Raw genomic sequence first — 13,007 nt, 5'->3', positions numbered from 1 at the left:
CATCCTCATGTTGGAATGAAATGATGTTACTTAACCTTTAAGCTATTCATATTTATGCACTTTGTCATTTCAGTATCCATTTTGAATTTATAAAAATTTTTTTTTTTTGTGCAAAAATGGAAAAAAAAAAAAAAAAGAAATGCTTAAAGAAGTCTTTGCGAATGCTCTTCTTTCGGTTAGCAGATAAATTACTGGGTTACGTTTGTATATGGTACTAAAATATTTAAGTGATGCGATGAGACAGTAAAATAACAAATAGAATGGTGCTTTTTGCAAATAAATATTTTTCGAAATAGGCCCTTATTTCTAAAGAGACCACACACACACAAGAAAAAAAAAAAAAAAAGGGATAATATTAAGGAAAAGGAACGAACGCAAAGAAACGACATAGATATTACTATTTTGGGCATGTAGAATAAAACATTCTCATATTTGGGAAAATGTCCTAACGGTGAAACGCGCACATTACATGGAAAATTTCAGCAAAAATGAAAAAAAAAAAAAGAAAAAACGCATTTGGAAACTTAAGAAATTGCTACTTTTATGATGCTTCAAGAATAAGTTGTTTTAAACTTAGTGAACATGTGCTATTTTTTTTTAGCCTGATTTCCCCTTTCTATACCAAATTGCACATTTTTACGAAAAAACGTTTTACCCGTTTGTTCCGTATTCTAATGCTCATTTCCTTTTTTTTTTTTTATTTTTTTTCCCATGATTGATAAAAACATTGACTTGTGAAAAAGTTCACGTTACGTAGCAATTTGGTATTTACTGTTTAACATTTGACGTTTTGCATTTTATTTTTGTGTTTTTTTTTTTTTTTTTTCCTTTTTCCCTCTTCAGTTGTGATTTGTGTCAGGGTCAGGAACGCATTACGCGATGTTGGGAAAATACACACATTTACCAACATCATATATGGTATATATCAATATACATAGGGGGATAATATTTTTTGTTATGCGGATTATTTCCTCCTCTTGATGTTGAAAACGATAAAAGAAATTGTAAAAAATATGTTAATAGCTGTTGAGGTGTAAAGTGCAACAAAATTGTCAACCGGCAACATGTAATTGCCTTATTCTTGAGGAAGGCCAAAAAAAGTTTTATCTGTTTCTTGGGGATGTGTTAGATACATATCACCTGTATGTTCAATTATAAATTTCAAAAATTGAAAAATAAAAAAAAAAAAAAAAAAAAGTCTCAATTGTGGAATTTAAAAGGTTGATTTTAATTTCAAAATGGGCTTATCGTAAAATATTAATTTTTTCTTATATGGCAACAATAAGTCATTCAACATCCGTTTGGGCAGAATATTTATAAATATATAATGTATATGAATAAATACGCTGGCAAAAATATATATATATATATATATATATATATATATATATATTATGTATATATGTAAAATTTTACCACTCTATGGGATCGAAAATAAAAAAAAATTTTTTTTCATCAATTTGTGTTTACCCATTTGTTGCTCCTTTAATTTTGAGCTTTATTATTTATGCACAACATATAATGTAACATTCAACCAGCGGTAGTTGTTACTATAAATAAGAATATATATTTTATATCCACATATTCTAATTAAAAAAAAAAAAAAAAATGGGAAAAAAGTGGATGTTCTGAAAAAAAAAAAAAAAAACTTTAAAAAAAAAAAAAAAAAAAAAAAGAGGGAAATAATAATCCAGGGGAAAAAAAAAAAAAAACTAACTTAAGAAAGAAAAATATATAATAAAAATTATACAAGCTTAATGGGGGGAAACAGCAAAAAATATAGAACATTCATGCAAAGAATCATACAAGTACTTGTGAGCTTAGCTGGAGCGAACTTGCAACTTTTCAACATCAAAAACTAAAAAACATTAGCCAAAATGTATCACCCCCATATTTATAAAAAACAGAAGGAATTTTTTAAGTTTTCGAATTTTTATTGTTACTTCTCTTATTAAAACTACATATTATTTTTAACATTCAATACGCTCGTGGTTTTTATATATATATATATATATAACGAACATATTTATACACGTATTTTTCTCCCTCATTTACGTATTGTCTTTGCTGCTTAAGTTGCCTCTTTTTTTTTTTTTTTTTTTCATAAGAGTGCTGGATGCGCAACAACACTTGGACAGGCCAGACAAAACGGAAAATAAAACGGAGGAAAGAAAACTGTGTGAAGCAACACTCAACACATTTGTTGCGTTTAAAAATTTATTGATCTTTTCTATATATATTTTACTTTGAAAAACAAAATAGCAAAATGACAGGTATGTAGAAAATGAGATAACTGAAAAACAAAAAAAAAAAAAAAAAAAAAAAAAAAAAAAAAAGGAATGAAATAATTGGTGCTTTCTTCCTTCGTTCAAACTTTTTTTTTTCTCACCTTCATCCATAATATATATGCCCCACTTGACTCAAGAATAAAATAAAATAATTTGTTCTTCCAACATGTTATGCATTATATATACACACATATGTATTTATATGTGTAAATTCGCACCACAGGGTACAGTGAAAGAAGTTGTATATTTTTAAGTTCACTGTTTTGATACTCATTTTAACTGTTATCATTTTGATCATATTCTCTACATACTACGTGTATCAACTAACAATATATGTTATGTGTGTGAAGGATACATTGCAACTTAGGTGTATCTGTTTGACCTTTTTTTTTTTTTTTTTTTATTTAATTTATTTCCTTATTAGTCTATATTTTTTTTTCACCCCTTTTTCACCCTTTTTTTTTTTTTTTTTAGACGCATTTAGAGGAGGATCTGGGAACTTTAAAAAAGGAAATAAAGATTTCAAGAAAGGAAATAACAATAATAGCAATTCTGTGCGTAAGGGAGGAATGTGGAAAGGTAACAATGGAGGGAGAGGCGGTGGAGGAGGAAGAGGTGGTGGAGGAGGAAGAGGCGGAGGAGGAGGAAGAGGTGGTGGAGGAGGAGGAAGAGGTGGTGGAGGAGGAGGAAGAGGTGGTGGAGGTGGAGGAAAATTTGGTAGAGGAAATAATGTTAAAAAAAATTTTAAGAAAGATGGAAAATCAGGAAAAGTTATAGTAGTACCACATAGATTTCCAGGAGTTTTTTTATTAAAAGGAAAGTCAGATATTCTTGTTACAAAAAATCTAGTTCCTGGAGAAAGTGTTTATGGAGAAAAAAGATATGAAGTATTTGGTGATAATGAAAAGATAGAATATAGAGTATGGAATCCGTTCCGTTCAAAATTAGGTGCTTGTTTAATGGGAGGAGTAGGAAATATGCCAATAAAACCAGGATGTAAAGTTTTATATCTGGGTGCAGCGAACGGAACGTCTGTATCACATGTTTCAGATATGGTAGGAGATGAAGGAGTTGTTTATGCTGTTGAATTTTCGCACAGATCTGGTAGAGATCTAACAAACATGTCCAAAAAAAGATCTAATGTAGTACCTATCGTGGAAGATGCAAGGCAACCAATTAAATATCGTATGTTAGTTGATATGGTTGATGTCGTCTTTGCAGATGTTGCACAACCAGATCAGGCACGTATTGTTGCTATGAATGCGCATATGTTTTTAAAAACTGGAGGATGGTTTATTATATCAATTAAAGCTAATTGTGTTGATTCCACAGCTAAACCAGAGGTTGTCTTTGCATCTGAAATGGAAAAATTAAAAAAGGAAAGTTGTAAACCTAAGGAAAAACTAACTTTAGAACCCTTTCATCGTAACCACGCTATCGTTTTGGGCATGTACAGGTAAAAAAAAAAAAAAAAAAAAAAAAGAAAACCAAAACCCCCTAACCAAATGCAAGTGTCCTTCTTTCTAGTGAAAGTTAATAACCCCCTCCCCCAAGCCATATACTTCTAAATATCTTGTTTATATTCGGAGAAAATAAAAATACTATATCCATTCATTACGAATAAGTTGAGCTGTATCAAGACACTCCCTCTTTTTAAGCTTCCAACCAAGGCTTAAAGGGACTCAAGAAAGAATGTGAAATTAAGGCCAGAAAGGAGAGAAAAAATTGAAAAAAAATCAAATCAAATAAAGTGAGAATGTTCAATAAGCTACACATACAAAAAAAAAAAAAAAAAAAAAAAGAACGGGATTACACTTGCAAACCATGCCTTCTCATTTTTTTTACATGTAAAATAATGTAAAAATATTTTTAATATCCCCAAAAATACACTATGAAAAATACATTTTTTGGGTGTTTCTGTTTAATTAATATTTATGCTTTTTTACTCATAATAATCCATGCGGATAACATTCACACGTGCGCTGTAAACGCATTTGCACACTCTCCCATTTTCGTTTATTTTAATTTTTATTTTGTATTCGTATGTAAACTATATGGATAACCTCTTGCACATTCAAAAAGAAAAAAAAAAAATAAATAAATTCAATCTATGGTTATCAATCATTTTACGCATGCATATATTCGGATACAATTTTTAGTAAATTCATTTTTTTTTTTTTTTTTCTTTTTTTATTCACCTTTTTGGGATTATTAACTTTAAAGTAACTGATATTCTTCATTTCATCTTAAAAATATACTAGCACTTTGATCGTATCATTAAGAAATGTACCATATGAAACACAAAACACTGGAATATAGTTATTCGCAGGAAAAAAATAAAATAAAAAGCCACACCACAGTTCGAAATAGGTGCAGCAACTATGTCTATAGAATCTCTATATTCTATCCATAACTTATGTATGTATTTATGTATGTATATATATATATATATATATATATATGTTTACATGTGTACACACATGCAAGCGTCATATACACGCTGTACTATTTTTTGAGACAGCTATATTCATGTAGGAATCAAATGGGTTTAAGTAAAATAGACTCTTTTGGTAGATTTCATAAATAAAAATTTATGAATATGAAAAGCACACAAATACACACACACAAAAAAAAAAAAAAAAATAAATTAAATAGTGTCAAAAATAGTGTAGCGAACCGATAATCCTTAACAAAACATACGGAAAAAAAAAAAAAAAAAAAAAAAAAAAGCGGGAAAGATAAAAAAAAAATATATATAAAAATTTAATGGCATATCAAAATTTATTTAACATGTTTTTATAGAACCTCAGAATTTTTTTTTTTTTTTTCGTAAACGGTATTATGAAGTCTTTTTCCGTCTTTGGATAATAAAAAAAAAACATGTACCTTTTTTTTAACTCCATTTTGAGAGCATTTTTTCTCTTGAGTGGTAAATCAGTTCATAGGGATTTCTACATTGATAATTCTCATAACATTTTAAAATTAAGTTCATTCTATTTACGCTCAAGTGGTAATAGCTTCTCATACAGTATGAGTTCTAGGAGGGTTTTGTGGTCATTTTCCGTGCACATTCTCTGCATAATCTATTCATTTTTTATGCATTTTTTTTTATAACAAATTGGAACTCTCATATCTTCATGTAATTCACATGGTAAATTATTAAAGTCCAATGTGATGCATGCAATATAGTTTACTTTCTCTCCTGCCTTGCCCTTTCTTATTTTATTTTATTTCATTTTTTTGAATGAATTACTCTCACTGCATTAACTTCTTCATCATTTTGCCTTGAACGAGCACATTACCCGAAAATTGGCACCTCATTACTGAGCAAAATTGTGCATGAGAATTTTTTTTTTATAAAATTGTCATCAGGATCTTATAAATTTTTTATAAATTTATTGGAAATCACATTTGACGTTAGTAGGACTAACATAACCAAAATAATGACAAGAGATATCCTGCAGCACCATGTGGTTTGAGAATGCTTTTTCATAACTTTCTTAATTTCCACATTAACTTCTTTTACATTATTTTGTGTTTTATCAGTATGATCTTGTAAATCTAAAATTATTTCATTCTGTTCATCGGCTTTCTGTGTTAAAAAAACAGCATTGACTCCTATTCGGTCAACAACTTCTCCAATCTTCAAAATATCTTCATTAAACTTTTTATCTCGTTCTTTCCATTTATTTATTATCACTAAATCGTCCTCATCGCTGTTGTTGTTGCTAGTTCCTTTTCCTTCAAAAAATAAAATAAAATAATTAGTGAAAAAAATGAAAAGGAGAAAAGCTTCCACAGGGTGGTGGTTAAGTTGAATTTCATGGGGGAAAATAAAATGTAAAAAAAAAAAAAAAAAAAAAAAAAAAAATCAGTGGAAGTGCACATGTGCGCAGGTTATCTTAACCCACTTTGTATGGGAATCAAATTTGCCTTACTTTCAATCTGCTGCTTGTTCTTAAACTCTGAGAAATCCATAACACAGGTATCCTTAATGTGTTCATAATTGCTCAGCTTCTTACATTCGTAAATTTGTTTTTTCAGCAAATCGAAAGTTTCATTTTTGTCATATAACTCTTCCTTACTAAACGTATGTATTTGTTTTAACTGTTTCTTCAAAATTTCTTCTAATTTTATAAAATATGTGTCCAAATTTTTCATATTATTATATATGAGATTTCCCCTTTTTATTGCTTCAATATTATTCCCATGAATATTTTGGATATTTTCCTTTTCCCTTATACATTTTCTTGTTTCATCCAACACATTTAAAATATGAATTTTCAGATCGTTAAAAGGGTCTACATTTTTCTTAATGATTTCTAATTTTTGATCTGTCTTCACTTCAGTTTTGTTTTTCAAAATTTCCAATTTATTTTTTATATTTCCTAATTCATTCTTGTCATTTCGTCTGCTTTCATATGCCTTTTCCTTACTCCTCTTATTCATCCTTCGGCACACCACTTCAACGTTCTAGGCGATTTTCAATGCATGGGCACATGTAATGTAAGTCATATACACATCTATAAATGTATATATATATATATATATGCAAATATATATATGTATGTATATATATATTTTTTCATAATTTTTTTCCAGCGCGTCTAAAATATGTAAAGGAAAAATGACAGTTAGAGAATGTCTGTTACTCCATATTTTAAAGTGTGATAAAATTACATTCACAAAAATATCACAAGCGATACAAAAAAAAAAAAAAAAAAAAAAAAAAAAAAAAAAAAAAAAAAAAAAAATTTAAATTTTTCCCTCTTTATGTTTGTAAAAAAAAAAAAAAAAAAAAAAAAAAAAAAAAAAAAAAAAAAAAAAAAAAAAAAAAAAAAAAAAAAAAAAAAAAACAAAAAATAAATAAAAACAAAAAAGTTTGAGTTTTTCCCTCTTTATGTTTGTGAAAATCAAAGTCAAAACCAAAAGCAAAAACAAAAAAAAAAAAAAAAAAATGAGAAAGAAAAGAGGTGGTAAAAACAAAAAAAAAAAAAAAATCGTTACAGAAAATAAAAAATATAGCAATGTTAATATATTTTCAATACGTTAAAAGTAAACATATGTTTTGTGTATACTACAAGTGTTGTATACATGTGTAGATAATGCATAAGTATATATTTATGAATATTGCCAAATCGGGATAAGTTAAATTATATAAACGTCCAGTTCACTTATGTTACAAGCATGTACACATATAAATGCATGTACTACTTTTATGTGTACGTTAAAAAATTGATTTAAGAGAAAAATTAAAAAGGAATGGAAAAAAGGTGGGAAAGATAAAAAAGGCAAAAGAAAAAGCAAACGAAAAGGCAGAAAATGTAAAAGAAAAAGCAAACGAAAAAGCAGAAAATGTAAAAGAAAAAAAACATACGAAAAAGCAGAAAATGTAAAAGAAAAAAAAACATACAAAAAAGCCAAAGGGGGAAAATTCACGGTTAGCAAATTTTAAAAGATCCAAAAAGCACACGAATAAGTGAGTTATAATTTTTGCAAAAAATAATGTTTTTTTGCCATGTTATGACACTCATATAAATAAATGATACAAAAACCCATGCAGGCCTTTTACTGCAGAATAAAAAAAAAAAAAAAAAAAAAAGTTTAGGTCTCACAAAGTAATGCATTATATATACAGCGTACTCAGTTGAGTCAGGCATACCTACATATAAGAATTTGTCACCTTGAAGATTTTGCAAAGCTGACAAATTTGAGTAATATTGTATACACATATATACATACATATATATATATATATATGAATATTTGCCTTAAACACATTTCAACCTCGTAAAGTGTTTTAATTAGCAGTTATAAAAATATACATATTTCTTCATACCATGATATGATAATATATACCTTATAAATAAATATATTTATGTGATGCACATACGTGTACAATGTATGAAAATCAGTGCGTGGTTCCTAGCCCTGCACGAAAGAGTTTTACTTTCTTTTCTTTTCTATTTTATTTTATTATTTTATTTTTTTCATGTTTAGCTAATTCAGGAATAAAAACAAGCCTCTTTTTTTTTTTCACCCACCCACATATTCTTCTCCTAGAATAGCAAACGATCAGATTATTGGGAGGGGAGATATTTTAAGAAATGAAAAAACCCTTTGAATTTTTTTTTTTTTTTTTTGTTTTATGTGAATAACATTCCATTGTAGGAAAAGGAAAAAATAAGAGAAAACACATAACCATAAATATTACTAATGTGGATGAGATCTTTACGAATTTTATCACCTCACATTGCATACCAATTAGCTGAAATTTTTTTTTTTTTTTTTTTTTTTTGCATAAAAACGTTTGCTTGCTCTATGAGAAAAAATAATTTATAGAATTAGCATATTTTTGTTCCTATATTTTGTAATACCATTTTTTAGCAAAATTGTTTATTCCTATAATATATATATAACATACTATTTTCTCACATCAAGGTGAGAATATGATGTCAATATTGGTTTCACAGAAGCGCATAATATCTGTGGAAGACACTTCCTATACTGCATGACAACTTAATGCTGTTGTTGCTGCTGTTGCTACTGTTGCAGTAGTTGCTCTTTTCCTTTTTTTTTACGTTTTAGATGCTTAATACAGCAACAAAGTCTGTGTTTAGATTTTCCCAATTTCAACTCATGCCATCAATTTACGGAGGCACCACATGGGAAAGAAGTCTACATTCAAAAATGCAGTAATTCTAGTGTGAATGTGCATAATACATATTAGCATGAGTTAAAAACATGCTTATGTACATTCTCCGTTATCCACTTTTTTTTTTTTTTTTTTTCCATAATAGGGATAATACCATTATCATCCCTCACTATGCATACCTTTTCTTTCTATGCACAATGTGCAAAAAAAAAAATAAATGAATTATGCATATTTGCATAAAAGCATGCACGGGTGAGGAAAACGACATTGTTGGAAAAAGAAGAAAAAAAAAAAAAAAGAATACTATTATATAGTATATCTGAACTCCTCAAATGAGAATCCTGCTTTTATTTATTATTTTATTTTTTTTTTATGCTAAGGACAGCTATTTAGTTAACATTGTTTCGTATGTACCAGTTGGTTCACGCTATTCTTTTTTTTTTTTTTTTTTTCTTTTTTTTTTTCACAACGTCCATTTCTATAACGCAATTAAACAATGGACAAACATAAAAACAATGAAGAATATCCCATTTCATATCCGACTAATTTCTCCAATCAGCAGAATCAAATAAATCAGCTAGATCAAAATGACATGAATAAACAAATGTACGATTATTATTACTACAATAATAATCCGGACATAGGGATAAACAATGAGAGAGGTTATAATAATATATCTAGTGAAGGTCCTTACAATGGTAATTCCTATATAGATTGCTACTACCACTATGAGAAAAGTAGTAGTTCTTATGTAAATTAAAACAACTATAGCTGAACATATTATACAACATTATCTATAATAATAACAACAGAAACATTTATAATAATGAACATACTTCTCTTTACAACGATTTAGGAAACTATGCAATGAATTACGGATATATGGATCCATCATTTTACCACATGAATAATGCAATGCATTCCCTAGGCAATGTAATGAACCCATATAATAATCACACTTTGAATAGATTCCAAAACAGAATGGAAGATCACCCGAGTAATTACCTTTATAATAATATAGATTATAACGTTAGAGGTGGTATGAAATATAAACTAGGTGCAAATAATTCATCTAATAGTGCCTTTCACTCATCTTTAATTAATTATAACAATGAAGAAAAAAAGAATATACTTGAAATGACAAATACAACAACGTATAATGTGAATATATTATTAAGAAATAATATTTTATCATCTGAATATTTTAGATCCCTAGTTGCACTGAAAACATTCAAAGAAGTAGTAGATGAAATTCATTTATATGCTGACCATGTGGAACCCTATTGTGTTGGAAGTACAAGGGCACCTTCGACTCTTTTTTGTTGCCTCTACAGATTGTTTACTATGCAACTGTCGGAGAAGCAGGTGAGAGTTCTTCACCAATTCCCATGTCAATGGAAATGTCTTCATGAGAGATCACGCCAAGTGATGATGGCCATGATAATACTAGCACATTTAGGATAACTAGAGAAACGACATTGGTCGTACTTTCACAAGCTAGTTATCATATATCGGACTTATGCGATAGAATGTGTCGTCTGTTCATGTGGTGATATACCCATATGGTGATACATTCATATTGTGATATACCCACGTGGTCATATACCCATAGGATGACATGTTGATATACTCCTACTGCAACCGTTTTGCCACTTTCCTATGCCACACAGATGAAGGTATTAATAGAAAGCCGTGATTCCTGTTATGTACGAGCCTGCGGATTCTTATATCTTAGATACGTTCATGCTCCTGCAAATGTAAGTATAGAAAAGACACTCCCTTTTGCTTAAACAGAATGTTCGATAAGAAACAGAACGCTTCCCGTACATGTATGTCGATGTAGCGAGGCAATATAGCGAACATATATATATATATATATATATATATATATTTGTTTTCATGCCTTTTTCCTATTTCTTTCCATGCTCATTCACCCCCTTAACAGCTATGGATGTGGTTCGAACCCTACCTCCTGGATGAAGATATGTTTACCATATCATCTGATAAACGAAAGAAACAAACAATAGGTGAATATATTCAGTGTCTGTTGTCAGATGATAAATATTTTAATACAGGTATGATTAACAACATTGATTATTTTTTGAGTTTACATTTCACTTGAATTTTATTAATTAAAATTTTTTTTTTTTTTTTTTCCCCTTGCATATTCCATGATGTAAAACACATGTCCCGATACAACTTCGAAAATGAAAGTACTATAACATTAACACACTATTACACTTGATTACACTTTTCCACTGTACAGTCCTTCCTAGGATGCCAATAAAAATAAAAAACACTTATGGTGCACGGCTAATGCTTATTGAGGATCATAGAAGAAGATTGAAAAGGAATAAAGAAAAAATGTCACAATTTGTCAAAGGAGAACCTGTTATGGCCTATGTCAAGTAAGCACAGAGCTTCTCATAAATGTAGCAATGGAAATTGACACTATGTCAAATGAATCCATTTTGCTTGTGTATATATTTTATCTGTGTGTGCATATTTTGTTTATGTGGGGTATTCCTTTTCATAGTGTACTCTAATTGGAGAAGCGAACTTCCGAATGGAAATATATACCACGCATGTACCATGGTTATTGTTGTTATATTGTTTCACTTTATTATTTTTTTTTTTTTTTTAACACATAATAAGTACACTATTTTGCTATGTAGTGTTTTATTATACTATATTATATATATAAATATATATTTTTTTTTTTTTTTTTTTTTTTTTTTTTTGCGTCCTATCCAAGTGGTGAATGGGAAAAGGGAGAAATAGGAGGTATCGTTAACCACGGAAAGGAGAAAATTTTTGTCAGAATAAGAAAAATTGATGGAAATGAAAAGTTGGTTAACATGGGATATGTCAAACTTGTGTCGAAGGAATCTGATAAGGAAAAGGATACAGACAGAGGTGATCGAACAGAAAGAAGCAGAAATGATAAAAGCCATAGAAGACGAGGCAGAAGCAGGAGTGGAAGAAGTAGAAGCAAAAGTATAAAAAGAAGGAGGAGAAGGAGTAGAAGCAGTGGGAGACATAATAGGGGCAGACATAGGGATAGAAGTCGAGATCGTGATAGAAGCCACGATCGGGATAAACGAAGAAAGAGAAGAACTAGTGATGAACAAAACGACAAAAATCATTCCTCAGGCAATAAATCGCACACATATTATCGAGACAGATCAGTTAACAAGCACAGCAAAAGATCTCATGAGGGATCTCATAGTAAAAAAGACAAGTCTTTATCTAGATCATACAGGTCGTACAGATCGTCCAAATCTTCTAGATCAAGAAATAATGATGATGATGACAATGATAAAACACAAAGAAAATATAAATATGAAAACAACGAAGATGAATTAATCAATAAATTTAGAAAAATAGAAAGCCAAAAAGCACTTGCAACTGGAAAAGATTATGCTCGAAGACCTACATCATACAAATCGTCGTTAACAATTAAGGTAGAAAATATTTTAACCAGAAAAAAATCAGTTTCAAGATCTCCAAAAAGAATAGATAAAACAGTATATCTTACGCAGAAGGACGAAAAAAACAATGAAAATACAATAACAGAAAATTCCAAATTAATGGCATTAATGCAGAAATATAATAAAGATGAAAATAGTGATTCGAAAGATAACATTAATTCGGGAAATATGGATGAAATGGATGTTATGACATTGGGATAAATTCCAAGAAAAAAATAAAATAAAAAATGCACTTTAAAAATTTTGTTTTATTTACTTTTTTTTAGTGCTTTCTTCTTTTTTCGAATTTTTTATTTTACTTTTTTTTTTTTTTTTTTTTTTTTTGTCATAGGATATTTATGTGCTCCATAAAAGTTTTACAATTTTTCCGATGTTCTTTATATTTTACTTCCATATTACTACTCTTCTTTGACATTTGTAAAAATTTACTACAGCACATTCAATCCCATTTGAGCCATGAATGAGCCATATAAATACGTGAATTTAATTCGATGCTTACAACTTCCACAGAAACCACCAGCACCATGGGGTTAACACATTAGTGCCCTTTAAAATATGAAATTCACTTTATCA

At 29.0% G+C, this 13,007-nt stretch overlaps 3 protein-coding genes across 3 annotated transcripts; 2 read left to right on the top strand and 1 right to left on the bottom strand.

Annotated features, from left to right (window-relative positions):
* Positions 1–2,266: 2,266 nt before the first annotated feature.
* On the top strand, positions 2,267–3,748 carry PGO_134150 (fibrillarin; the record flags this gene model as incomplete). Its single annotated transcript, XM_028689931.1, has 2 exons — positions 2,267–2,273; positions 2,763–3,748. The coding sequence occupies 2 exons, from the start codon at positions 2,267–2,269 to the stop codon at positions 3,746–3,748; spliced, it is 993 nt and encodes a 330-aa protein (XP_028545732.1).
* Positions 3,749–5,664: 1,916 nt separating this feature from the next.
* PGO_134140 (hypothetical protein, conserved) lies at positions 5,665–6,737 on the bottom strand (the record flags this gene model as incomplete). Its single annotated transcript, XM_028689930.1, has 2 exons — positions 5,665–6,029; positions 6,227–6,737. The coding sequence occupies 2 exons, from the start codon at positions 6,735–6,737 to the stop codon at positions 5,665–5,667; spliced, it is 876 nt and encodes a 291-aa protein (XP_028545731.1).
* Positions 6,738–9,439: 2,702 nt separating this feature from the next.
* PGO_134130 (pre-mRNA-splicing factor 38B) lies at positions 9,440–12,635 on the top strand (the record flags this gene model as incomplete). The annotated part of the gene is made up of 6 exons (XM_028689929.1): positions 9,440–9,641; positions 9,800–10,308; positions 10,614–10,700; positions 10,889–11,018; positions 11,210–11,351; positions 11,699–12,635. 6 exons carry the CDS (start codon positions 9,440–9,442, stop codon positions 12,633–12,635), a joined length of 2,007 nt encoding a protein of 668 aa, XP_028545730.1.
* Between the last annotated feature and the right edge of the window lie 372 nt (positions 12,636–13,007).

Source organism: Plasmodium gonderi (genome assembly GCF_002157705.1).
Source record: "Plasmodium gonderi DNA, contig: Chr13, whole genome shotgun sequence".
Taxonomy (NCBI): domain Eukaryota; phylum Apicomplexa; class Aconoidasida; order Haemosporida; family Plasmodiidae; genus Plasmodium; species Plasmodium gonderi.
The sequence above is the reverse complement of the archived record's forward strand: the minus strand, read 5'-3'. Positions and strand labels throughout refer to the sequence as shown.